This window comes from Pseudorasbora parva, chromosome 2, assembly GCF_024679245.1.
Source record: "Pseudorasbora parva isolate DD20220531a chromosome 2, ASM2467924v1, whole genome shotgun sequence".
NCBI classification, from domain to species: domain Eukaryota; kingdom Metazoa; phylum Chordata; class Actinopteri; order Cypriniformes; family Gobionidae; genus Pseudorasbora; species Pseudorasbora parva.
Genome location: NC_090173.1, coordinates 30,979,988 through 31,006,438, shown reverse-complemented (window position 1 = coordinate 31,006,438; position 26,451 = coordinate 30,979,988). Strand labels below are relative to the sequence as shown.

Genomic DNA, 26,451 nt, shown 5'->3' with positions numbered 1-26,451 from the left:
TATTCTTTACATTATGCTTCCCATATGTAAATATGAGGAACAACATTTTAATGATTTTAGGACAGATGCAGTTTTACTGGGAGACGGAGAGTCTAATCTCACATATAATGCTGCAAGTTATGTATTAAACCTTGCATACAGCAGGCAATTTGAAGTCTAGGGTTTTTTAAGCCGGTTATATATAACATGAACACCTATCAAGAGGATAATTAACATGCACAGAGAGACAAGAATCCAAGTGCATTACAAATGTACAAACACCTTTAGTCCTTCCATCCCTAAAAACTATTTTTGTGCCTGTCAACTTGATGCATTCATTTTCTTCAACATTCGTTTGATTGCAAGTGATTATTATGTGGCATTTTAGCTATTATGTGAACCTGAAATATTTGACTATGTAAGAGTAACAAAACATGGCTTTCTTCTTTGTTTCTCTTTTGCAGTAAAACATGTTTTCATCACAAAGCGGCCTGTCACATTAGAGGACCTGTTAGGGAAAGATGACACAACTTTTGTAATTGTATCGGTATGAATAAATAAAGAAGGACACAACACGCCACCAACCAGGGAGACCGAATATTTCCACTGAAAAATGCATCCATTGTGACATCCATTGCGGGAGGAAGCTACAAGAGTTAAAGAGACAGCATTCAAGAGACATTGGAATATCATCCTCTTTGGAATACAGGAAGGGTCATGACCCAGTTGCCATGCGCATCACCACGGTGACCAGCCTTCCTAGTCCCTCCCCCCTCCTCCTCTTATTGGTTCAGCTGCTGTTGCGGCTCATCCTCCCAGGCCCAGAAGCAGTAGGAGCCGCCTCCACCTGTCCCACGCCGTGCAGTTGCTCTAATCAAGCTAGTCGAGTGATCTGTACAAGACGAAACTTAGAAGAGGTGCCAGAAAGTATATCAAACAACACACGATACCTCAACTTACAGGAGAACTCGATACAGGTAAATACGCACCACAGCATTCTTTTCCCTTAAGGTGTGAATGGATGTTTATGTTTATTTGTTTATTTCTTAGCTTTATTAAGTATCAGATTCACTAATGCTGATAATAATGTTAGCACCTCAAAATATGGAGGTTTCAGTGGGAAGTCAGTTTTTAAGATGACCTACTTTGAGTGTGAAGGTTTAGATTTATTCTCAAGATCAAGAAAATAACAGCAAATATATGGCTGACCCTGGCAATGAAAGTGTTAACCAAAAACAAGCCTATTAAAAATGAGGAATAATAATAATGCTTTTCATCAAGCCTCCATTTAAGCATACACATTTTGATTTGGTTTGTTGTGTCCTCGAGCCCCACTTGAAATGATTAAAAATCTAAAAATGTTTTAATACCTGAAGGCATCCTAGATTCTTTGGCTTCTTTTTCTCCCATAGCATTTTACCACAAGAGTGCAGCTCTGACAGTTTCCACCCTCCTCTTCAACACCCCCAACCCAGTGTGTTTAACACCCTCCTCCCCTCCCCTGCTCTATATACAGAGGGGATTGTGGCAGTAGGCCAGGAGGAAGCTTCTCGCTGCCCAAGAAAAGCAGTTCTGGCTACATCAGATGCACTGAGACAAATGCTTTCAGAACCCATAGCGTTTATGATGTGTGAATATTCTCTAATCTTTTCATTACATTTTAGCCAATTCTAGACTTTTAAGACTTTTGACATTCTAATATGACTGGTTTGATTTTTTTACCATTACTAAGATTTACAGTTACATGCCATTCTGTTGGCTTTTGAAGTGTTAGTTCACCAAAACATTAACATTCTGTCATTGTCACTCTCATATAATTTATAACCTGTGTGCTATTTTCTATGGAAAAGGAGATATTTTTATGGGATCATCATGCAGTGATTTATCTTACAGTTCATTATTACCATTTCTGTGAGGTGTGTGTCCACCAAAGCCTATTTACCAAGGCCAGTGAATTTATCAAATTGTTTTCAACGGCAGCAGCGTGATAAGGCAATGAGCGTCTATTCACGATTAAGTCCTCTACGTGTTTTTTTTTTTTTTACCGGTCACCAAGAATTGAAGAATGTTCAGCTTTGGGTAAAACGCAGTGCTCACCACTGACACTTTTTATCCAGCCGTCCAATAATAGTGGAGAAAGGACGCGACAAATATCACAGACAAAACCGCCACATCCCACTTCAGCGTTAACAAGCAACAACAACAATCACATCTCGTCACCCAAAACTACTTCTATGAAATCAAATACTAGTAACAGTTCCTTGGATATTCCACATAGCATATAGTGTCTCACCTGAAAAGAGAAAGGGAAAAAAAAAACCTGCTGCGCCGTCAAAACGCTCTAAGCACCAACAGGAAGGGTTTTCAGTTGGCTAAAAATGCTTTAGTGGACACGGCATTAGGATCCAGAAAAAACAACCATAAGTGTATTCCATGCAACTCATATGCTGTTTTGTAAGTCCCCTAAAGCCATAACTGTGAGTGAGAAGAACAGACTTAAATACTTAATTCATTATTCAATCTTTCCCTCTAAATGTGGCAACAACATCTTAGAACTTAATACTGTTCAAATGTCAGTTAAAATGTGTCTAATTACATTTGAGAACTGCAGAAGAAGGAAAATTTGCTGTGAACATTAACTTAAATTTTATTCTGTTCCTTGCACAGGCCTGTCAATTGGCTTAATTTTAAAGCTAATTTTATGTTGTTGTTGTTGTGTTGTTGTTGTTGTTGTTTTGGTCCTTTTTGGAGATGGAAAATTGGTCACTGTGAACTGAACAAAAAAAAAACAGCTTGAAGATTTTTCCTTCCTATTTGAAGAAAATTACCTTTTGTTTTTCATGGATTTAAAAATAACAGCATACGGTTTTGGAACAACATGAGGTTAAGTAAACAATGACAATTTTTATTTTTGGGTGAACTATCCCTTTAATGTGTTTTCTTCAAAAATTAGGAGTGACTGATAACAACTTGCAAAACATTTTATCTTTAAAGCACAACGGTCAGTAGTGAATGTACTTTTTCAAAACTTTGTCTGTGACTATATTTTCAAAAATGTTCATCCTTCACAGGAACAAACAGATCACACATAACTCTAATCCTAAACTTGTACCTGTAATTTTCTCTTAGGTGATAAAATCAGACACATTCAAACATTTGCGGCACCTGGAGATCCTCCAGCTCTCCAAGAACCAGATTCGTCAAATAGAGGTGGGTGCTTTCAATGGCCTCCCAAACCTCAACACTCTGGAACTGTTCGACAACCGCCTCACGCTGGTGCCATCGCAAGCCTTTGAGTACCTCAGCAAGCTGCGAGAACTGTGGTTACGAAACAATCCAATCGAGACCTTACCAGGCTATGCCTTTCACCGCGTTCCCTCGCTGCGACGTCTTGATCTGGGCGAACTCAAAAAGCTGGATTATATATCTGACGCAGCCTTTGTTGGACTCATCAACCTGCGCTACCTGAACTTGGGTATGTGTGGCCTGAAGGACATCCCTAACTTGACTCCCCTGGTGCGACTGGAGGAGCTAGAGTTGTCTGGGAACCGTCTGGAAATAATCCGACCTGGATCCTTCCAAGGCCTGGAATCTTTGCGCAAACTATGGCTCATGCACTCTCAGATGTCGGTCATTGAGCGCAATGCTTTCGATGATCTCAAGAACCTTGAGGAGCTCAACCTCTCCCACAATTCCCTGCACTCTTTGCCACATGACCTTTTTACACCCTTGCAGAAGCTGGAGCGTGTTCATCTCAATCACAACCCTTGGGTGTGCAACTGTGACGTGCTGTGGCTAAGCTGGTGGCTGAAAGAAACCGTGCCAAGCAACACAACCTGTTGTGCGCGGTGCCACGCACCACCCTACCTGAAGGGAAAGTACATTGGTGAGCTGGACCAGAGCCATTTCACCTGCTATGCCCCTGTCATTGTGGAGCCACCCACTGACCTCAATGTGACCGAGGGCATGGCTGCTGAGCTCAAGTGTCGCACCGGTACCTCCATGACTTCTGTGAACTGGATCACACCGAATGGCACCCTAATGACCCATGGCTCTTATCGGGTGAGGATTTCCGTGCTGCATGATGGCACGCTGAATTTCACCAATGTAACTCTGCGTGACACTGGCCAATACACCTGCATGGTGACCAACTCAGCTGGGAACACTACGGCAACTGCTGTCCTGAATGTGACCGCAGCTGATGTTAGCGTCAACTACACCTACTTCACCACTGTCACTGTAGAAACTGTGGAGACTGCGGGAGAAGAAGATTCTGCATTGCGTAACATCAACGAGACCTTCATCCACATTCCCGGCCCGACACCTTCTGGGCACCTCTGGCATGAAGTTGTCCCCACTACTGCCTCTTCTCTCTCAATCCTTGGCTCATCGTCTTCTCCCCGAGCAACCAAACCCACTTTCACAGTCCCCATTTCTGAGCCCAACTACCCATCTGGACTAGATGATGTGATGAAGACCACCAAGATTATCATTGGTTGCTTTGTGGCCATTACCTTCATGGCCGCTGTCATGCTGGTGGTGTTCTACAAGCTGAGGAAGCAGCACCAGTTGCACAAACACCACGGGCCCGCAAGAGCCATTGAGATCATAAACGTCGAAGATGAGATCGGAGCCGGAACGGGCATCCGTGGCAGCGGCATCTCAGGAGGATCCACAGTACCGCAAGGAGGGTCCGGAGGACAGAGCTTGCGACTGCACCACCCTGAAATAGTCAACCTCCCAAACATTGCACGAGCAGAACATCTCAACCATTACTACAAGGCCCATCACTTCAACAATAACATGATGGGTCTGGGCCTTGGTGGAGGCTCGGGCGGAGGCCTAAACAATAACAACAACCCTTCGCCCTGCTCCCAGGCCCAGAATACCCCCATCTCTTGCACGCAGGTGCCAGTCTCTGCAGGTAGTACATCTTGCTCCATGCCTTCTTCAATGCCTCTGCCGACCCTTGGCATCCACGGGTCACTGAAAGGCCTGATGAGTAAAGGGCAGAACCCACAGATCGAGCCATTACTCTTCAAGAGTGGCTCCAAGGAGAATGTTCAAGAAACCCAGATCTGAAGTTGAGAAAGAGAGGAAGGGAGAAAGAGAGAAAGGGAGGAAAGTAAATGTGCAGAAAAGAAATGGAGAAAGAGTATCAGGGAGAAAGAAACCGATGAAAGGTATTGGCTGTTCAACCCCTATGGGTATGTTCTCAGGAGTAATGAGAAAGGGAGACCCAGCATTGTATGAAATATAGCCTACACAAAAATACAAGATACAGCTGTGAAATCACTACAAAGTAAGTACGCTGGCAAAATTTCAAGAAGGAAGACAGGCAAACACACCACAGTTTAAAATCACAGTCTTTGCCATACTCTGATCCACACGTATCAAGGGGATCATCAGACATCAGCAAACAAAACCACACTTGCCAATACAAGTGATAGATCAATACGTTTTTGCGAAATGCAAGATTGATAATTATGTGCCAAACTAGCACCAATCTGTGCCAAAGCAAAATCTTTGCACATCAGCATCACTACGCATGTGTACAGACACATTTCAGAAGATGCAAAGATCTGTGCGTATACTGTACACCATCGTATACAGATCTCCATCAATAAAGCAGGATGCTACAAAAATCAAAACCATACGCACCATTAGGTAGGAAGTGTATATAAAAATACATTAAAAACCTTAAATATTTATGGACATTGGCTGGGAACGAAAGATCATGTGTGTAAATGGTTTAGAGAAGCGTAAAGCTCAGATAAGAAAATTAAAGTTTGGTTGCGGATCGTGGTCCTACTAAGGAAAGGTGGATTAGCAGACCAGCACTGTGTAGAGGACCTGTGTTTCTTAATGATGATGATGGACTCCGTTTCTCCCCTTTCTCAAAGACTGTCACAGTTAAGGAGAACAGAGGATAAACTAACAAGAACCTAAAGCGCAAAAAGACAATGAAAGATATAAAAATTTTAAGAGAATATATAAACTATGAAAGTATACATGATATATAAATATATTTTCATTCAGAGAAATAAATTATGAAGAATCTTTACATTTTTCTGACTGAAGCCACGGCTTTTGAAGAATTAGCAGCTGCTGTTGTAGCGCTTTGTCACTGATAATTCCTTTCTCTGCATAAACACAAAAATGCGTCTAAAACGTGGTACACCCTCATGGGACTTAAGGGCATCCTGAGGAGATAGAGGGACAGGGATGGATATTCTAAAAATTGTGTTTGATTTCAGATGCGTTGGCTTTGTTTTTTTTAAGTCTTAAAAGGTTTCTCTTTAATGTTCTACAACTAACAGGGTTATTGAGAAGAGGTTATTTTAATTCAAAATATATCTACAGTTTGATTACGCAAGCCTTTGAGATCCAAATTGGGTCGATATCACCATGATCAACAGAATTATGAAAGACAGTAATGATGATACTATGTAATGCAATGAAACAAAATACTTTAAAGTTTATCTACATGCTGCTATATTGAGAAAAGGTGTTTTTAGTGGGACATTTTTAGTAAAATCCAATTTGATTTGAAAGCTGAATAAATAGAGGCTCCTGTTGACATTACATTACTACTACTATCATCATTACTGAGAAACATCAAATGTCAAAAGCATAGCGGATTTATTTGGATAATTGTTTTACCTAGAGGTGATGTTTGTGTAAAAAAGTGTTTGTCGCTACAGCTGATAATCCCCTCAGTTACGCTGGAATTGCAGTGGACGTACTGACAATGACAACGATTTGCTTGATGCTCTACAAAGCCACAACAACAACTCCAAACAAGGAAATGGATGGGCCTTAAAACGGCCCCCTCAATGGCCTGTCCCCTTTGTTTTGTACAAGACAAAAACTTTACCAGGACCCTGCTTTTTTTTTTGCCAATGTGATTCAAGGAGATTCAGAACAGAACACAAACTCTGGTGAACACGGCAGGGGTAAATGGATTATTGGAAACACTGTGTCCAGACATGTGGACGGAACTACTGTTTGACCAGAAAGCGAACGGAGGATAGCTTTTGAAAGGTAAGAGAAAACCCACACAATGAACGAGATGGGAGTTTGGAAAGCTTTTTTTTATGAAAATGGACAAATAAATGACAACTATAGAAACTTATAGAGCTCTTTTAAACAAAACTATTAAGATAATAAGTGTCTTCATTATTTGTTTTGATCTAGTTTCATTTTGTTTTTTGTTTTTCAAAACCAAGTGTTATCTTAATTGTAATATTGTTATTGTTATTATAATTAGCTAATATTACACTTGTTATAATTATGAAAAATGTTCTGTTAGCAGAAGTCACTTCGAAATAAAAAAATACATTATATATATATATATATATATATATATATATATATATATATATATATATATATATATATATATACATATATATATATACATAAATATATTTATATATATATATATATAAAATGGCACACAAAATGGCAACTGAAATCGTGAATCTTGGTGGCATTTGATTTTTTCTATGTTTTTTTTTTTCCTTTCTTTTTCTCATGTATTTGAGGTATCACTGTATGTAACCCTTAGAGTTTATACGGTTTGGAGACAGTTCTCCGGAGATGCAGACAGAATGTGATTTGGCTGGTGGTAGTGTTCTTCTCTGCAGAGAAAGAGATATGAGAGAGAGAGGACAGAGATGAAAGAGAGAGACAGAGTTTCTGATACACGCTTGTTCTCAGAATGTCACCCATTATCAGTGCCGAGAAGTGCGACTGTGCCATGTCAACACCCTGTTGCCACGGCAACACGCCTTCGCACTAATGTGCCAAACGCTGTCAGAGCCAGGGTGCCATCTTTGTGGGTCCCCGTGCCTGTGTTTGTCAAACCTTGTTAGCCTACAACGCATACAAATATCCACGCACGAGCACACCGCCGTGTCAATTGTCAGGTGACATATTGGCGCACCCATACTCTGGCACAGTGTCCCAACTGGTTCCTATGGTGAGGTTTCCCTGGCAACTGTTGCTGCTGCGACAGTCTCCATCACAGTGTTCAGGTCTCAGATGCAAATGCGAGGACAGAGGCAGTATAGGACGCCATTTACGAGGACATAACCATGTTCTTAAATCGGAAATTAGCATATTCGCGGCACACTGCATATCAATAAACTCCTTACTATTGCCATTCATGAACCTTGAGTAGCAATCATCGAGATGCCCATATCTAACATGCCATTGATCTTCCATAGGCACATCATCCTCTACTCTTGAAATGATCATATTCTCCCTCTCATGCCGACGATTTGCATATGTTCATTTCCTTCTCGGGTGAATTTCGTACACATCTGTTTGCATGCGTGTGCATATGTGTGTACCAGACAGTAATCGTATTACAATTGTGCTTAAGGCATATGCTTTCTTTCCAAAGCAACTTACAAGAAAGTATTGCCAAGCAGATTGGTAGTGGAACAGGGCAGAGACTGTTATAACATATCACATATCTCATGATCTTCACCTAGCATGTAACCTCAGATATCTCTGGCTTCCTGAAGTCTTTATGAAGCATGCGAATGCTGTGACAAAGGTAGGAGGACAGGAGCCCTCTCTCTCCCTCGTAGCACTGCGGTATCTGAGTCACAGGGCCCAAAAACACACACACACTCGTACACATCAAGCCGGCAAATCTCAGCTCTCTCATAAACACCCTTGGCAGAGAAATACCCTGCTCACCAGCTGGTTAGGACTTATGCAAAGTGCACCAGAGAATGTGGTGTTGCAGGTTTTGGCTTAACCATGTGTCTGTGTGTGAGTGGATGAAAACTTTGGAAATGGCCATTTCAGCATTTGCGAGCTTATTTGAAGACATTTAAGTATGTCAACAAAAGTTTTTCATCTATACCATTTTTGTTGTTGTTGTGTGTGTGTGTGTGTGTGTGTGTGTGTGTGTGTGTGTGTGTGTGTGTGTGTGTGTGTGTGTGTGTGTGTGTGTGTGTGTGTGTTTGTGAGTGTGTGTGTGTGTGTGTGTGTGTATGTGTGGGAAAGTAATTGTGTGATGTGTCTTACAACAAGAGAATCTGTTTCTGTTGTGTGTTTGATCGTGCACATGATTAGCTGTGTGCATGTTTGCAACATCAAAATTTTTTTTTGTGTTTAGAGACTGTCGTGAGAGATGGCTAGAGTCAGACATCAATTTCCAGACCCCTGGTTTAAACCACTTTAGCAGATTTTTCTATGCTTCAGGCTTGTGTATGATCTTCTGATGATGCTCTTAGCCAAAATGGAGATAAATATTCCCCTCCCCCCCGACTGCAGAGGGGTCAGGGGTCATGGTACATAAATCAGAATTTCAGATATGCAACGATATGGTCCCTGTTTTTTGTGTTAAAGTTGCAGTCAGGCACAGGCGTTGACAGACAAATCTAGGACAGCTCTTGGTGTGATAGTTGCTTTTGTGCGTTTGTGTTTGTGTGTGTGTGTGTGTGGGGGGGGGGGATTCCAGCCTTTACTTAATATGTTTGTATTTGGTCATTTGCACTTTGGTCCTGGATTCATCAGCAGAAGATCTATAGAATTGGTCCCTGAGACAGTCGCAGTCTGGGCCACAAAACCAAGTAGAACACACAAACAACTAGCTTGTACTCACTTGAGAGTACACCACTAGAATATCAATTACATCTTAAGTTAAAAATCATACTTCAGCCCTACTGCTGAAGGAAGCTGTAGTGAGGGTCTGTTTCTAAAGCAGCTGCGAGAGCTGGTGTCATTCTTCACGTGTACACTGCTTCATTGTAATTGTCAGGGCTAGACAGAACAGACAAATCTTTCATGGCAGGGTGTGGATGTAGCTTGTGTCCCTAACAAACACAATTTTATACCACAGTTCCACAGCCCATCATGGCGCTCTGACACCAATGCTCCCAGTTGTGAGGCTTGCTTAAAAAAACAGCATTGCGCAATGAAAAAACTCAATAAAAATGTAGCTGGAATAGTTCGATTTTTTTTTTTCCTAGTTTACTTTGTTTATTAAAAATATATATATCAATATGTAGTAAAATATTTCTTACCCAACTATCAAATAGTTCCCTTTCAGTTGGTCACGTTCGACATGACACCGACATTACCGACGTATTGGGTTCACTTCTGGGAGCCCTATCAGCTTCGAGTGTATACAGAACGGTGGAAAATAATCTGGATAGGACTCATGCAGAAATCATGTTCATGGATGCGATTATTAAAGTTACTGTAATAAGAAGCAGAGGAGGACCGAATGTTGAGGAGCTGAGCAAGGCCACTGGAGTGATTGTTATACAACACACAGCTCATGAGCAGCGGGACTTATGACTTTTAATATGTACGGACAGAGTCGCCAGGACCATTTCCGCTTTTCTGGTCATGAGTATGAGGTTGTGCAGCTCTGTTTATCATATTAGATACATTTAAGTGTGTTTAAAATTATGTTAGGACTTTACTTTGTGCGTTTGCTCGGCGGCTGCTGTGACACTTGTTCACACTGCTAACAGTAAAACGTTTAGCCAAATAATATCGGAAACCGAGGGTAACGCAGATTTGATACAATTGACAGGCGACTCCCTCAGACGACCCGGCTCCTTAGTTAAAATAAAAATTCTCACATTTTACAAATAGTTGGAAACATTTGGGACTAAACAAAATATCTGGCCTGGTTGTTTTTTTTATATTTTACTGCAAAAATCCTACATAGTGCAACAAGAATATATATATATATATATATATATATATATATATATATATATATATATATATATATATATATATATATATATATATATATATAGTTAAAGATATTGCTCAATAGGATATTTTTTTCTTTTATTTAGCAAGGATGCATCAAATAAGTTTCGGTGTATACAATAAAGCAGTGCAACATGATAATAAGACATTTTTATTGAGCAGCAAATCGTCATTTCTGAAAGATCATGTGACACTGAAGACTGGAGTAATGATGGTGAAAATTCAGCTTTGCCATCACAAATAGACTTTTGTACATTTTACAATAGACTTGAAAACAACATTTTTTAACTTGATCTTGATCTTTTTATGGCCTTCATTATCAAACTTCTTATTGAATTCTGTGTTATAATTGGCTACAATCAATGTTATTTACTGGCCAATGCACATACAACTATAGTCTGCTTTTATGTTGAGGGTGAAAGAGAGCAATAGAGAGGACAAGTGTGTTGTTTAACCCTGAAAACTTATTTAGCCCCCTGAGATTAAGTGTGTGTGTGTGTGTGTGACAGATTTGGAATTGAGCATTATAGCAGCTTGAGTGTGTGTGCGGCAAAAATCCCACATAATGATTTATTGTGTTTGGAGACGCGTGTATGGTTTGTTTGAGCCTCGTTTGCCATTGTAGTTCCTTGATACCCATCAGGAAATGTATGCGTGCATATGTGTGTTTGAGGGGTTTTAGGAGAATGAGAGAATGAGATCAGTTGTTCATGGCGTCTCCTTGCGTCATTGCACTTGTCTGTCCTCAGCAGCTTGTCAAACACTGATTGCCCCTGAGCACACACACACATACACACTAATGCAAGATTGTATCCTAGACCCTCACCTTAGTCAATAAAGAGTGCTTTTTCCCACCTCCTCCCTTAAACGCACATAGGCATTAATAATTTGCCTACATGTGATCCCTCAGACTCGGAAACCATGTCAGTGTCTTTGTGTGATTTTGTACAGTTTGTGCCTTGTCATCTAATGTAATCCTCCATCGTATAAGCTCCTCAAATGTCACTGCCATTTTTGATTGGATAACACTTGACTGGCTGGTAAATGCACATGGCCCAGACATGTATACTGTGCTTCTACATGTCAGTATCCCCATTATGTGCCGAAGCCCCATGACAAATTCTAGGTCTGGCTCAAGAGATTGAATGTTGGGGCTTGACTTGCCTGCTTTGAGCTTTGAAGGATGTCGCTAGGTTTTCTGATGGTGGTCAGGGCTCAAGAGGCTGATTATCATCCTGTGTTATGCACGTGTTTCCTGGAAACATCATAAAGACCATGTTTTGGGATATTGACTCCTTTAAAGCAAATATCTAGGCTTTAAGGCTATGAAGATAATGTTACAGTTGAGTGTGTTTGCTTATGGGAATTAATTACATTTCTAAAATCAGATTATGACACAAGGACAAATCCCTTGCTATATCTTCTTCAATGCTGTGTGTATTCCCACAATGCTCAATGGTTAGAAACACTGTGATGCGTTCTACTCCTCTAGTTTAGAAAGTCTTGCAACTTTTGTTGCCACTGCAAAAATCATTTTATTTATTTATTAGTATGTGTGTTGTTTTCTCTTTAGAAGCAAGGTTGCTTAAAACATGGGCAAGGGCTCTAAAACATGATAATCCTGCTGTTGGGAACGCTTTCCTAAAAAAAAAAAGACAAATGTATATTTTCAGTTATTTATTGTCTGAGAAAAATATTAAGTGTGATATTATAAAGTCAGCAAAATTACATAATTGGCTTTTAAATTGTCATTTTACTCAAGTAAATTGTTAAAACAAATGTAAATCTGAGTAAAATATGAAATAATCTGGAATTTAAAAAACTAGATTTAAGACTAGTGTATTTTTTATAATAAAAAAATAATAACATAACATTTATAATTATGCTAAACATATGTTGTTGTGTTTCATATATTCAGTGCATGGGCCCATTGCATAAAATATTAAGATTTAAACAAAACAAAAAAACAATGCCAATGGAGTAAGAAAAATAAGCGTTTAAGATTTTTAAGATAATACTGCTTGAATTAATTGAGTTTAAGCAATTTTGCGGCTGAAGTAGCAAAATCGTCTTGTTGTAAGGATTTTTAGATATTTTTACTGGAAAACAAGATGAAAATACTAAATTTTTTACAGTGTAGGGTTGTGTAAATCTGTGACAGCGTCCTGAATGAGTCGGCCCGGATAAAACCGCTGAAACAGCATCTTGGCTCCTCTCTGAGGATAAACTCTCTGTTGAGTTGAGCAAAAGCGGTGCCTTTTCCGGCTCTTCAGCCTCCAACACAGTTACTGTTTTTGGGCATCATAATGGTTAGATGCTCCGTGTGCAGTTTGTTTGAATGTTTTGAAAACTGAGGGTGTATATGTTAGAGAGGCAGCTAGTCCACTGGAAAAAAACTTTGAAGTGGACAATCTCCAGCCAGCCTGTGGAGGGGCTGGTGAAAGAGCAACGAGCTGTGCCCCGATCAACTTATGATGAACCTGCTCATGCTGTGATGCCATAAAGCGAAAGCTGCAAGAGAACCTGATCTGGGTTCTCAGGGTCAGAGCGCCGGTGCCATCTGAGACAGAGTGAACTGAAGGATCTGAATGTGACCCAGTTACAGCGTAGCATGGCGGAACACAGAACAAGATTTGCAGAAGAGGCGAAACAAAACCGTGCCATTATCTCAGCACATTAAATCTCACACACACATGCTGATTTTGGTGCAATAACTTTAAAAGGCACAGAGCGGCATAACAGTAAACATTTGTCAATATGAAATGAAGCTTAACTAGAATTATTGATTTCACTTTAAACCTCTCCCCCCATCTGTCAGCTTTCAAGCTTTTGATTTATGTTCACAGAGCAGTCATTTTTGTAAAACAATTTCCTTTCTATCCTTCCCCAGTGGGGTTTTCCCAAAACCCCAACCACTGAAGATTATTAGACAACTTTCATGGATGTCAGGGAAGCCCAAATATGAAGATCCTTTTCATAAAAATAAAGGCAGCTGTGGATTTTAGCCCATTTATATTGTGTGAGCAAATTGAGACAACAAACGTTTCTTAAATTAAATAATTGCCATTCATCCACCTTATTTTTAATCACAAAAGTACGCTGTTTCCTGTGCACAAGACTTTAGATTCATTTAGCCATAGAAGTATTTGGGCTACTAACTAGTAATTTCATGCTTACGGCAATAAATTAAAATATCATGTGACAAACCAGTTTGCAATATCAAGCAACATAACGGACTGTTTTTTTTTGTGTGCAGATAAAATAGCTGGAAATGTCTGATACCGGAAGCCTTTCACATTTAAGTTAAAGGGTTACTTCAGTGATTTAGCATTAAGCTTTGTATTTAAACTGGATCATTAATGTAGTAGAAATATATTTTTGAATTTGGTGCCTTCTAGACTGAGAAAAGACAGAAAATGTATTTTTGTCTCATGGGGATGAAAGACAACAACTCCCAGAAGTAACTTGCTTCGCTGCCCTATACGAGACCACTAACAAAGCCACCGCTACTGGATAGCTGGATCACTTTCACACCACGCTCATTTTCATAAAATCAGTTCAATTAGAGAACAGACACTACAATTAAAAACTGTACGTGTCTGTTCAATAACGTGTGAGTGAGCCGAGCGAGTGTCAAGGCAAAAACGCAGCAGGAGTCAGATTACATTCATCACTAGAGCTGAGGTAAGCACGGCCACGGCATACATTCACAGCGTGTGCTCAGTATGGCGCGTTTTCAGTTCATGCCTTTGGAAGATTAAATTTCATAGGAATTCATTTGAAAAGTTGATACACTCACATTGCTCCACATCGCTCCGTTTACATGAATGCCCTCAGCTGCCCAAGCCGAGTGCTGTGAGTGAGATCCCACTCCACATGCGCGAGTTGAAAACAAGCGAAAATATCTCCCTCTTCTGGCTGTAGTCTTTAACCTCTTGCAAAAAAATACTTGACAAAATGACGATATTAGCGTCATCTGAGGATTTTCCCCCCAGAAATAAAATACATAAATCTCTTGTCTCAGGGGGATATGAGGGGGGAAGAACAATCATTCGAATATACTCCAGGGTTTCTACTAAAACAAAGCCATGTGCTAAATCGTTGAAGAAACCCTTTAAAATGTCTACCTTATGTTAAATAAAATACAATAAAAAAACATTTCTGTTTTAGACCTTTTTTACTTTTTTATAAAATGTGGGTGTGAATATTAAGAAAAACTCATTGTATTAGACATTATCATGTTTTTAATGCATATGCTAACTTTGACAGCCCTAAAAATATATTTTTGTAATTTTTTCATTACAGTTTTCATGGACCGCTGTAATTTTGGTAATCTACCAGCAGGAGGTAAATAGACCATCCAAACCAGCACAACCTTGACCTCTAAAGGCTCATCTGTAGGCCGCTCTCTGTTACAGTGAAATCACAAAAGTAAATATGGCACCAATTTCTCATCTCTTCATTACTGTACCCTTCACACAGAAAAATAGTGTGTCAAAATTTTACCTTTAGGGGTACAACACCTTGTCGCTGGGGCAGTACCCTTAAAAGAACAATGTTGTACCATTTTTACCACAAAAAGGTTCATAGTAGTACCTTAAGGTACGCATTTGTACTCAAAGGTACTAATATGCACCTTTTAGGAGTAAAAAAGGTACAAAGATGTCCTTTTATGGGTACTGCCCCAGCGATAAGCTAAAGGTAAAATTTTGACACCCATTATTACATATTCGGTTCTTTAGCGACCCGGATCTATAGTTAACGTGGATGGATGTCATGATTATATAAAACTGTTATTAGAGAAGAATAAAATAAGGCATAGTTTGTTACCTTTTGGAGCTTGAAAGGGTTCATTTTGAGCAAATGTTTTATATACCATCATTTCTGCGCTCATTTCCCCAGTACATTTGGCTCATATTCACAATCTCAACCATATTCTTAAAACTACCATTTTCAACATCTTCAAAACCAATGTTTTGATCGCTGCACTTGCTCTGCAGTAAATCCTTGAGCCATTTCAAGTGTTGCTGATGATTCTTCCTATTGTTTCTGTTTCTGCCTGCGGTAACTATGAGTGAAACGTCGCTTCATCATTGTTTATTAGACATTGCCACCTCGTGGAATTAATGTGAGTTGCAGTTAGTCAGTCAATACAAATTTTATTGTTGTAAAGGAAAAAAATATACTTACATTATTACTCACCTTGGGTCACTAGCGACCCTATAAAAATGTTATGAACAAAATTATAGAAAAATAGGTTTTATATAAAAAAAACAGGATAATATTCATTGTTGTTTATAATGAGGAATACTATGAAGTTTGATGACTAACAGTGAGGTAAGTAGTTAAGGAGGAGGGTAGTGAATGATGTCCCATGTCACTAAAGACCTCACTAAAGACCTAAGAGTCAAAATTTGTCAAAATAGTAGTCAAAAATCATTCTTCTAGACCGCAAAAATGATTTTCCCTGCTGATAAACTCATACACTTAGTTGCTAATTCTGCTGATAAATCTATGACAAAGAACAAGATCGGGAGATAAAATAGAAGGAGCGCTGAGGATGGCTGGCTGTCATAGGACGTGCTGACATGTCTTGTCACTTTTCATCATGTCTTATTTGAGCGTTTGTGTGTGTAGGCATGTCTGCACCAGTGACTTTGTGAACTAAGTAAGAAAGGTGTTCCTACATCTACCAAACAATGAGTGTGTGGGCAAACAGGAGTGTGCGTTTGTATGACGTGTGTGAAGGTGTGCCTACTGTATGTTGTAGGTGTCTGTGTGATCATTCTGTGTGTTTGCTCACTGACAGCCAAGCATGTGGACGTTCGTCCGTCTGCCACATTGAGTCATGTGTGTGAGTGTGTGCGTGCGTGCGTGCAGGGACATTGCTATCCTTGTATGTCAAGCGTTGCTGTGGGCTGTGATGACCTCACTGTTAGTAACCTGCAGGAATGAGAGGCGCACAGCTGACATCACCCCCCTCTCTCTCCTTTTCTCACCCTCTTCCTCCTTCCCTACATCTATATCTCTCAACATGTGGATAGCACATAAGACCTTTTCGTTCTGAGTCACTGACTTACAGAGAACAAAAATGAAAGAGAAAAAAAGAAACATTCTTTCTCTTCATACCTTATGCTCTTCATTCAGCCCTTTAAAGGGATGATTTACTCAGAAACGTAGGTTCTGTCATCATTTACTCAACCCCAGGTTGTTCCAAACATGTATGACTTTCTTTCTTTTGTGGAACCCAAAAGGTGCACTTTTGGCAAAACAATGTAGACATTCTTTTGAATATAATGAAATTGAGGCTGTAAAAGGGCTGTAAAGCTTCAAATAAAGATGCAAAAGCACCATAAAAGTGGTCCATTTGACTAGTGCACTGTAATATTCAAGTCTTCTGAAGCCATATGATACAGTAGTTGTGTGTGAAGAGCAGTTTGAAATTTAACTCGCTGTTCAATGATAATGTTCCTCCAGTGTGCTGTTACAACCGTTACGACCAGGTCATTGAGTCAGTGAGCTGAACTAAAGCACCGAATCAGTCTGAACCATTGAGAAAGAAAAGAACTGAATCAGTCTGCATCATTCAGAGTGGTTTTGTGAACTGGAGCAAATAATTCATTGAAAAGATCTTGCACATGAATGATTCATTTATGAGACATTGCTACTTTTACACTGTTTTAAATTGAATAGTGTTTAAAATTTCAGCCTATTTCTTACACATCTTCAGAAGATGAAATATATATATGGACTACTGTTATTATACATGTTGGAGCTTTAATCCTCATTCACTTCATTATATTGAAAATAATTATAGCCAAAACATTCTTTAAAAATTCACATTTTGGGAATCAATTCCTATTGGTTTGGAACGACGGTGTAAATAAATGATGACAAAGTTTTAATTTTTGGGTGCACGATCCCTTAATTCTTTTGCCGTTTTACTCTTATTTTCCAGGATTCATCTCTCGTCTTTTTCTTCCTCTCTTCCTCTCAATCCCATCATCCCCTCATTTATCCTTTCTTCCTGTATGACCAGAAATTCACGACTGTCTGCTGTTTAACACGCAAACACACACGCTGCAACCACAATCCTCTCTTGAGAGGAAGAAAAAACAGAAACACAACAGAGAAGCAAACTGATGCCTCAGATATTTCCTTCCCTCTGTTCAATTAAACATTCCCCCCATCTGCCACTTTGGGTTGTTTGAGTCCCTCTGAAATATTGAAAGTAGTTGTTAATGTGATTGTTTCTCCTGACTCTGTTTGAATCTGTTAGATAAATCGCTCTGGAATGTGTGTATTATTAACATCTGAAATGAAATGTGTGTGTGTGTGTGTGTGTGTGTGTGTGTGTGTGCGCGTGCGTGCGTGCGTGCGTGTGTGTATTTGTATGCGTGTGTGTGTGGAGGAGGGCAGATTCGTTCTGCTGTAATGGTTCTGTGCCAAATCTTTTTCAGACCATTCAATCTCTGTTCATGTGCCATACTGATAAATTTATGGAATAAAAGATGTTCTTTTTTCACAAAATGAGTATTGAACTGTGGGTGGTTATTTTGGATGTTTTTCGTGTCAAAAACAGGATCAAACAAACAACGGATGCAAAAATGGGAAATGTGAGAACATGAGTGTGTTTTGCATGTCTGCTTGTATGAATTTAGACATACATTTTAAAGTTGACATGAAACTTCATTCGCAGCCAAATTTAATTTAGTAAATGCATGTATTTCTCAGTGAAATAGGATATTCAGGGAGAAAAAAATATAATTTGATTTTATCTATTGTGATTGGATTGTGAATAGGGGCTTAAAATTAAGAACTAAAATTTGATGACATCAGCCCCAAAAATATTTAATTTAATTTTGATATAAGGCTATGAAGACTTTTTTTTTTATAGAACACTGATGTATCACATTCAATAAGACCTTTAAGACCATTGTGTCATGTTGATATTAAACATCTGACAGTGATTTGTGAGAGTTTATGTGTGTGTTTTAAAATGGAATCTGTGTATGTGCGTTTAGCAGCCAATATGTCAATGTGTTATCGCTGCTTTGACACTCGAGCTGTGACTTGCTAGCTGCAGGGTGTTTAGGTTGACCCCGATGGCTGACCTCCGCCTGCGCTTTGCAAGTGAGCATGTGTATATACGCGTCTCTCTGGGCTGATGTTTAGCCCGCAGTCTACACGCCTCCTGTGCTGGCTGAGGGTTAGCTATGGGGTCAGCATCTGAATACTACTGGCTCAGGGTTACAATTATTGGCCAACCTAAGGGTGTGCATGCTAGTCTGTATACAAGGGTGACATTGTGATTGTGTTCCTTCATGTCCATTTGTGTTTTGCATAGATACAAAAACAAGGGACAGCCAGAACATTCAGCTCTATGCATGCTTCTGTGTAACGTACATGCTTCTGTAAATACAAAATAAGGAGGCCTCCAGAGAAAAAAAAAAAAACATATTTGCAACAAAAAAAAAGACAAAATCATACACACACACACACACACACGATATATATATATATATATATATATATATATATATATATATATATATATATATATATATATATATATATATATATATATATATATATATATATATATATATATATATATATAAGTCACATCCTCGGTTTAACGTCTCATCCGAAGGACGGTGCTTGTTACAGTATAGTGTCCCCATCACTATATTGGGGCATTAGGACCCACACAGACCACAGGGTGAGCGCCCCCTGCTGGCCTCAATAACACCTCTATCAGCAGCACCCTGATTTTCCCAGTTGGTCTCCCATCCAGGTACTGACCAGGCTCAGCCCTGCTTAGCTTCAGTGGGAAACCAGTCTTGGGCTACATGGTGATATAGCTGCTTATAGTATACATTCATAAAACAATTTCACTCCAAACCCAATAAATCCAAGCCTTAGCCCATTAAGAAGTGCCGGTACTTAGGTAGAAACCTATACATGGAGGCCTGTCAAAAATGCTTATTTTAAAGAAAAACATCAGATGGATTTAGAGGCTTTTGCATCTGTATATATTTACTGGTAAAATGCAATCAATAACTCATCTTGGGAATCTGGGATCTGGGAAATGTGGAGGCCAAGTCAACACCTCAAACTTGTTGTGCTCCTCAAACCATTCCTGGACCATTTTTGCTTTGTGGCAGGGTGCATTATCCTGCTGAAAGAGGCCACAGTCACAGGAAAAACCGTTTCATGAAAGAGTGTACATGGTCTGCAACAATGCTTAGGTAGGTGGGACATGTCAAAGTAACATCCACATGGATGGCAGAACCTAAGGTTTCCCAGCAGAACATTGCCCAAAGCATCACACTGCCTCTGCCCAGGTGTGTTCCCCAAGTAAGAGATGCACATGCAACGGCCATCCACATGATTTTAAAATAAAAAAACTTGATTCATCAGACCAGGCCACCTTCTTCCATTGCTCCGTGGTCCAGTTCTGATGCTCACATTCCCACTGTTGGCATTTCCTGCGGTGGACAGGGGTCAGCATGGGCACCCTGACCGGTCTACAGCTATGCAGCCCCATACACAACAAACTGCGATACACTGTATTATGACAACTTTCTATCAGAACCAGAATTAACTTTTTGAGAAATCGGAGCTGTAGCTTGTCTGTTAGATGAGCATTCGCTCTCCACGTGCATCACTGAGCCTTGGCTGCCTATATGACCCTGTCGTTGGTTCTCCACTGTTCCTTCCTTGGACCACTTTTGATAGAACACCCCACAAGAGCTGCAGTTTTGGAGATGCTCAAATCCAGTCATCTAGCCATCACAATTTGGCCCTTAGACTTGCTAATTTTTCCTGCTTATAACACTTCAACTTTGAGGACAAAATGTTCACTTGCTGCCTGATACATCCCGCTCACTAACAGGTGCCATGATATAGAGATAATCATTATTATACAATTCACCTGTCAATGGTCATTATGTTATGCCTGATATATCAATGTACTCTTGTACTGTCAAAATACTTTTTGTATAGGTGGTTTCAAATGTAAATTTTAATTTGATTATGATACTACAATTTGATACAAAACTGATGTACGAATCTCAAAATTACAAAGCTCTGACATCCATATGTTTTTGGTATGGAGTTGAGAGGAAATCAGCTTAAGGCAGCCTAGTGCATGAGCATGCCCTTCACAATGCTGGCGTGATACACCTCACTGAGGCTGCCCGATCCACACTCGCACTGAATAAATTATGTAAGCAGCTTGACAGTCCTCATTCTCACCTCATGGCACACATACATATGTACGCTAGTGTTACCACCACAGCCTCGGCTGGGCTCCGTCTTCACACCTCATCTGAATATGAATGTTTACACTGCTTCTAATGCGTGCAAATGACCCAGCACTGCATCACTGAATCCTGGATCATTGTTAATATCCCACCAATGTATGAACTGGTCAAGGTCTGGTCATATTAACCAAATTCCAGGCAAAACCAAAACTCTGAGTCATGTACCCAGCAAGCAATTTTGCATTTAAAGGGTTAGTTCACCCAAAAATGAAATTTCTTTCATTATTATTCTTTCATTCATTAATGACCCAATGTCATTCCACACCCTAAAGACCTCTGTTGATCCTCAGAACACAGTTTAAGATATTTTAGATTTTAGGCCTTTCTGTCCTTTGAATGTAAGTGTATGCACACTCGCTGTCCACGTCCAGAAGGTAGTGAAAACATCATCAAAGTAGTCCATATGTGACATCAGTTGGTTAGTTAGACTCTTTTGAAGCGTCGACAATACATTTTGGTCCAAAAACAACAAAACATAAGACTTTATTCAGCATTGTCTTCTCTTCCGCGTTTGTTTAAAACCTCAAACAAAGAATCAAACGGTCGCGGATCAGCTTATTGATTCGTGATTCATATCGCCATTGTCACGTGATTTCAGCAGTTTGCCAGTTTGACACGCGGATCCGAATCTTGAATCGTGACCATTTGAATCTTTATTTGAGGAACACGGAATTAAAAAATTCAAATTCAAAAGGAAGGACAGCAAGTGGGCCTACACTTACATTCAAAGAACAGAAATGCCCCGGACTAAATCTAAATATCTTAAACTGTGTTCCGAAGATGAACAGAGGTCTGGACGGGTGTGGAATGACATTGGGGTGATTCATTAATAAAAGAAATTTCATTTTTGGGTGAACTAACCCTTTAAAAGACGTCTAATAGCTGACAAGACACAGCCCTGCTGGCATCTAAACAAGGCTGTTTTGTTTAACTGTCAGTAAAAATGTATTAGATGTCTAACTTGCCCAAGAATAGTCATCTAGAACATGAACATGTCAAAGAAATGAGTCCAAATACGTTGTAATCACTGTTAATTTTGCTTACATGATGGAATATAATACATCTCATAAAACGACTTTTGGCAAAATCGACATTAAAACAAATTTATGGTTATTTGGCTAGAAGTGAGTTACTCATAGCCAGACTATACTGGGTCTATAGCAAACCAAGATGGTGAAATGACGGCTATAGTTTGCTGGGGTGATATCAGTTTAGAAGAGTTGTTCGTTCCAACTTTGGTGTTGTGAAAATATGCCTTCTCTTTAATTTTCCTTGTGAATTCAGTCCTGTCACGTTGTGTTTTTGGAGGTTTTGTATTGAACCGTCTTGACCCTTGAACTTAAAAAATAGAACAACTCTCACACTAAAAACTACATCCAACATATGTTGAGCTGTATTGTTAATAGATGTTCAAGCTGTTAGGGTTAGTGTGGAAGTTAAAGGGACAGTTCAGGCAAAAAAAAAAAAAAAACATATTTTCTTCACCCTGAGATTAATTCCAAAATTAATTTCTTTCTACCTCAGACCACAAAAGATATTATACAAGAATTTTGCGCTTGCTCTTACTGTAATGAAATTATTCATGTGCTATATTCAAAATCTTTTGAAGTCATACATTATATATATTATGAATGGATAAGCAACCATTCATACATTTAATTTGTTGCCCAAATTTAATGTGCACATTTTGGTCATTTTTGGAGCTTGACAGCCCCAGTTCAATTTTATTGTATGGAAAAGAGCAGATACTAAAACTCTCTTTTTTTATTCCACAGAAGAAAAAAAGTCACACAGGCTTGGAACTAGATGAGGTTAAGTAAATGTTTTTGCATGCACTATCCCTTTAAGAAGACTCCTAGTCATAAACTCAGTATTACAGTCCTGAGCCCAGTATCATTTTTACTTTGTGAGCCTTAAAACCTGTCTATCTTTCACAGCCCAAGTTATAAGAAATTAATGCAGCTGTACCGTAGGTCAATACGGTTCTTTGATCTCTGCGCTGACTTAAGCTCCATCCCTTCCATATGCCTTTCCCCAAACAACCCCTCCTCGCTTCTCCCAATCCGCTCTGCATTAATACAGTTGTAAAGGGTAACCTTGGAGACGAGGGCTAATCATCCATCCCATAACTACCCTTTCAATCTCCCCCCAGCAACCCCTGGCCCACTTTTCCCTTCCTCTTAAATGACAGTATGTTTCAGTTATATTCTGTCATTTTCCAAAGATCAACCCCTGCATCCTGTCCTCTCTTTCTGGTGTGTCATCTCTTTTCCCCTCTCTCCCCTTTGTTTGTCCTGTAGAAGGACGTTTGTTTTCCTGTGGGGAAGAGGAAAATCGACGCTGAAAGATGAGTTATTGATTGCAAAGCAGGGTGCATGAGTGAGTGAGTTAAGGAAAGAAAGACAGCATGAGTGAGTACAATGACACATCAACAACATAACAACAATCTAATGTCAGATGCTCAAATCCATGCATATAGCCTACACTAATGAAATATTATTAATAGTGCCTTTCAGCACTAATGATACCATAAAAAGCAGCCTGTGCCATGTTGCCTACGGTTTGACTAAAAAGTCTAGGAAAATATGTGCGAGACAGCTAAATTTACAGGTCTTCTAGGTCACACTTAAGTCAGACTAAATATAATTTGCGGTGATGAGAAGACAGTCCTGCTTCAATATCTTAACATGCGTGTAATATATTTATTTATTTATTATTATTTTAAAAGAAAAACAACAACAGCACTTCCTTGTACTTCCAAAATGATCTGGAATTAGGGATGCCGAGAAACCTGGAGAATTATTATTATTATTTTTTTAAACCACTGCAGAAATGACAGAACATCAGGTTACATCACAAATGTCACCACGGTCACGGTTGCTAGCGGAGATATGCTGTTTCCATGGCACTGAGGGGCTTGAGGATCTGTGTGCTCGGAGTTCAAAATCATTTTTCTGCGTATAGACGTACAGAAATGCAGCGCACGCATCAAAAACATTCTGTTCATACCAACTCCATATACAATACATGTGTTTAGCCATTACAGATTGTCGAAGGCGGCGTTATGTCCCAATCATGCGTTTATACGTTTGGAGATCAACAGTACTTAATGCACTTACAACTGCAAGTCTTCATGACTGCTTTATTTATTTGTCTTTAAAGAACAATTCAGCCCAAAAAAATTATTTGATGAAATCCGACATTTTGAACATAAATGAATATTTATGTATTAATTATATTTTTTTTTTTAAAAACAAAGCATTTCCCAATATAAAGAACATTTTGTGGAATGCAAAGATTCCATTGATGTTAAAGGTTCTTCATGGAACCATAGCGGCCAATTAAGAACACTTGTAGTGTACATGAAACAAGGAGATGGTAGAAATGTAGGGAATAACAGCATATGCATTTTTGCGTTTATCATTTAAAACATTTAATAAAATAAAAAATAATAATTAATACAATTTATTTGGAGTATTTAATTTATTTATTTTTCTCCATGTGTCTTAGAATCCCTAATAATCGGAATAATTTTTGTTATTATTATTAACAGGCTAATTTAGTAACGACTTCCTTGGGAAACAAGGATTCCTAATAAAGATCCATACTTATTTATAATAGTGATAACAACATATTTTATCATAATGATAATATAAATATTTATTGATCATTATAAATATTATACATGGGGTTTGGTGATATTCTTTTGTTCTTATTTGGGACACAACTATCATTAACAATTGTAATTATTTTATTACAAACATACAATCAGGGTTTAACCTGGTTGCTTTTCATAAACAAAAATTATACCATTAGACAAAAAAAATAAAAAAAAATAAATATGTGAATGGATGGTGTCCTTGTGTGACACAAAAAGCGATTTTTGAAGAATCTCTATTTCAGTTCTAATGAATAGAGACTTCCCCAGATCAACATATCAGTAAACCATGACAATTTTCATTTCTGGGTAAACGTATCCATTTAAACAGGCCATTTCAACAGGCTTCTGGAGATTGAATTGAATTCAATTAAATTTGTGATATCAAAGCATATCTATTTATGGATTAAACCAAGAAAAGCCTTAGGATGAGAGACACGTTGCAGAGTGGAAGAATATGAAGTCTGCATGTAAATACAGGTGATGCCAGCACACACACACACACACACACACACACACACACACAAACGGCCTAAAATGTACACTTACTAAGCGCCAAATTATTATTATTTTATTTGAAAAGGAACAATGCATATTAATTAACATGAGTATTCAAGTCCATCATGTGAATGTGCCAGATAATAGACTATTTTTCATCTGTAGTCCTGCCAGTGCTGCATCATAACGGAAGTTTAAGGCTTGCCAATTTAAATTTTCATGCACAAGTAGTGAAAGAGAGCTCAGTTCATTACTCATGTGCAGTGTGGGAAGTTTTCTGTGTGCAGACATCCGAAGTGAATGTGAATACTGAATGGAGTCCTCTTTCATACCTTTTTGCGCTTGAACAGACATATTCAAATAAAATCATGTCAAAATTCAGTCTTGGCAAGTATCCTTGTAAACTTAGTCAGTTATATCGTAAATAACTGTAAACAGTTGAGAACGTTTAAAATAGTGAGTTATTTAGGTTTCATGGCTGGTAAAAAAAAAATATTTTAAGTCACCGGCTATTGGCAAAAAGTTAGTTTTGGGGCCTGCACACACCTGTTGATGCCAGATCCAGTAGTCCCAGTACCTGAGTTGATTTACTGACAGGGTTTTATTTACTCTGGTACTAAGCGTTACACTTACACGCATCCATAAGTAGGGCATGAACTCAAATCAGGTTCAAATGAAGTCTGGTGGACTTGCAGCGGGATTCTAATGAAACTGCATTATTTATAGAGCGGTCTGACAGGGATGCCTCAGCCATTACAACCATAATGGCTCTTTTGGATATTGATGAATACTTGACTTCTTTGTATATTTGTATTCACGTGGGGAACCAATGTCACATCTCCCGGTTACGTTACCCTGGATACCGTCTAAAATGGCCCAACAATAACATGGATAACAATGCAGCACTGTTTAAAGAGAGCGCTTTCAGCCCGCGAGGAGAGCAGACAGGAGGAGAGGAAGATAAACAGCGAGAGAAAAAAGCGGAGGAGGAGGAGGTGGTGGAGGAGTAAATACACAATTGGTGATCAGTGAAGTAGCATTAGCATTGTTCACACATCCCCAGCCAGCCTCATCTCTCCTTCTCCCCACCTCCCTCTCGTGGTCTCTCTTCCTTTCTTGCTGCAGCGTTGCTATGGCGACCGAGAAATGTGGGAATACCTCTGTCCTTCAGAGAGAGGTAGCAAAAGGGAACGCGAAGCTCGGAAGACAAGCGCGTGGGGGTGAGAAGCGTTTGAG

General features: G+C 39.2%; 1 protein-coding gene across 2 annotated transcripts in view; it reads left to right on the top strand.

Annotated features, from left to right (window-relative positions):
- The window catches only part of lrrc4ba (leucine rich repeat containing 4Ba), a 40,321-nt gene extending 33,026 nt beyond the window's left edge, over positions 1–7,295 (top strand). For both annotated transcript variants that reach the window (XM_067415545.1, XM_067415542.1), the window contains 2 exons: positions 444–956; positions 3,109–7,295. In XM_067415545.1, coding sequence (XP_067271646.1) covers positions 711–956; positions 3,109–5,061 — 2,199 coding nt within the window. In that variant the 5' untranslated portion in view covers positions 444–710 and the 3' untranslated portion in view covers positions 5,062–7,295. The remainder of the gene's footprint in view (positions 1–443; positions 957–3,108) is intronic.
- The last annotated feature ends 19,156 nt before the right edge of the window (positions 7,296–26,451 follow it).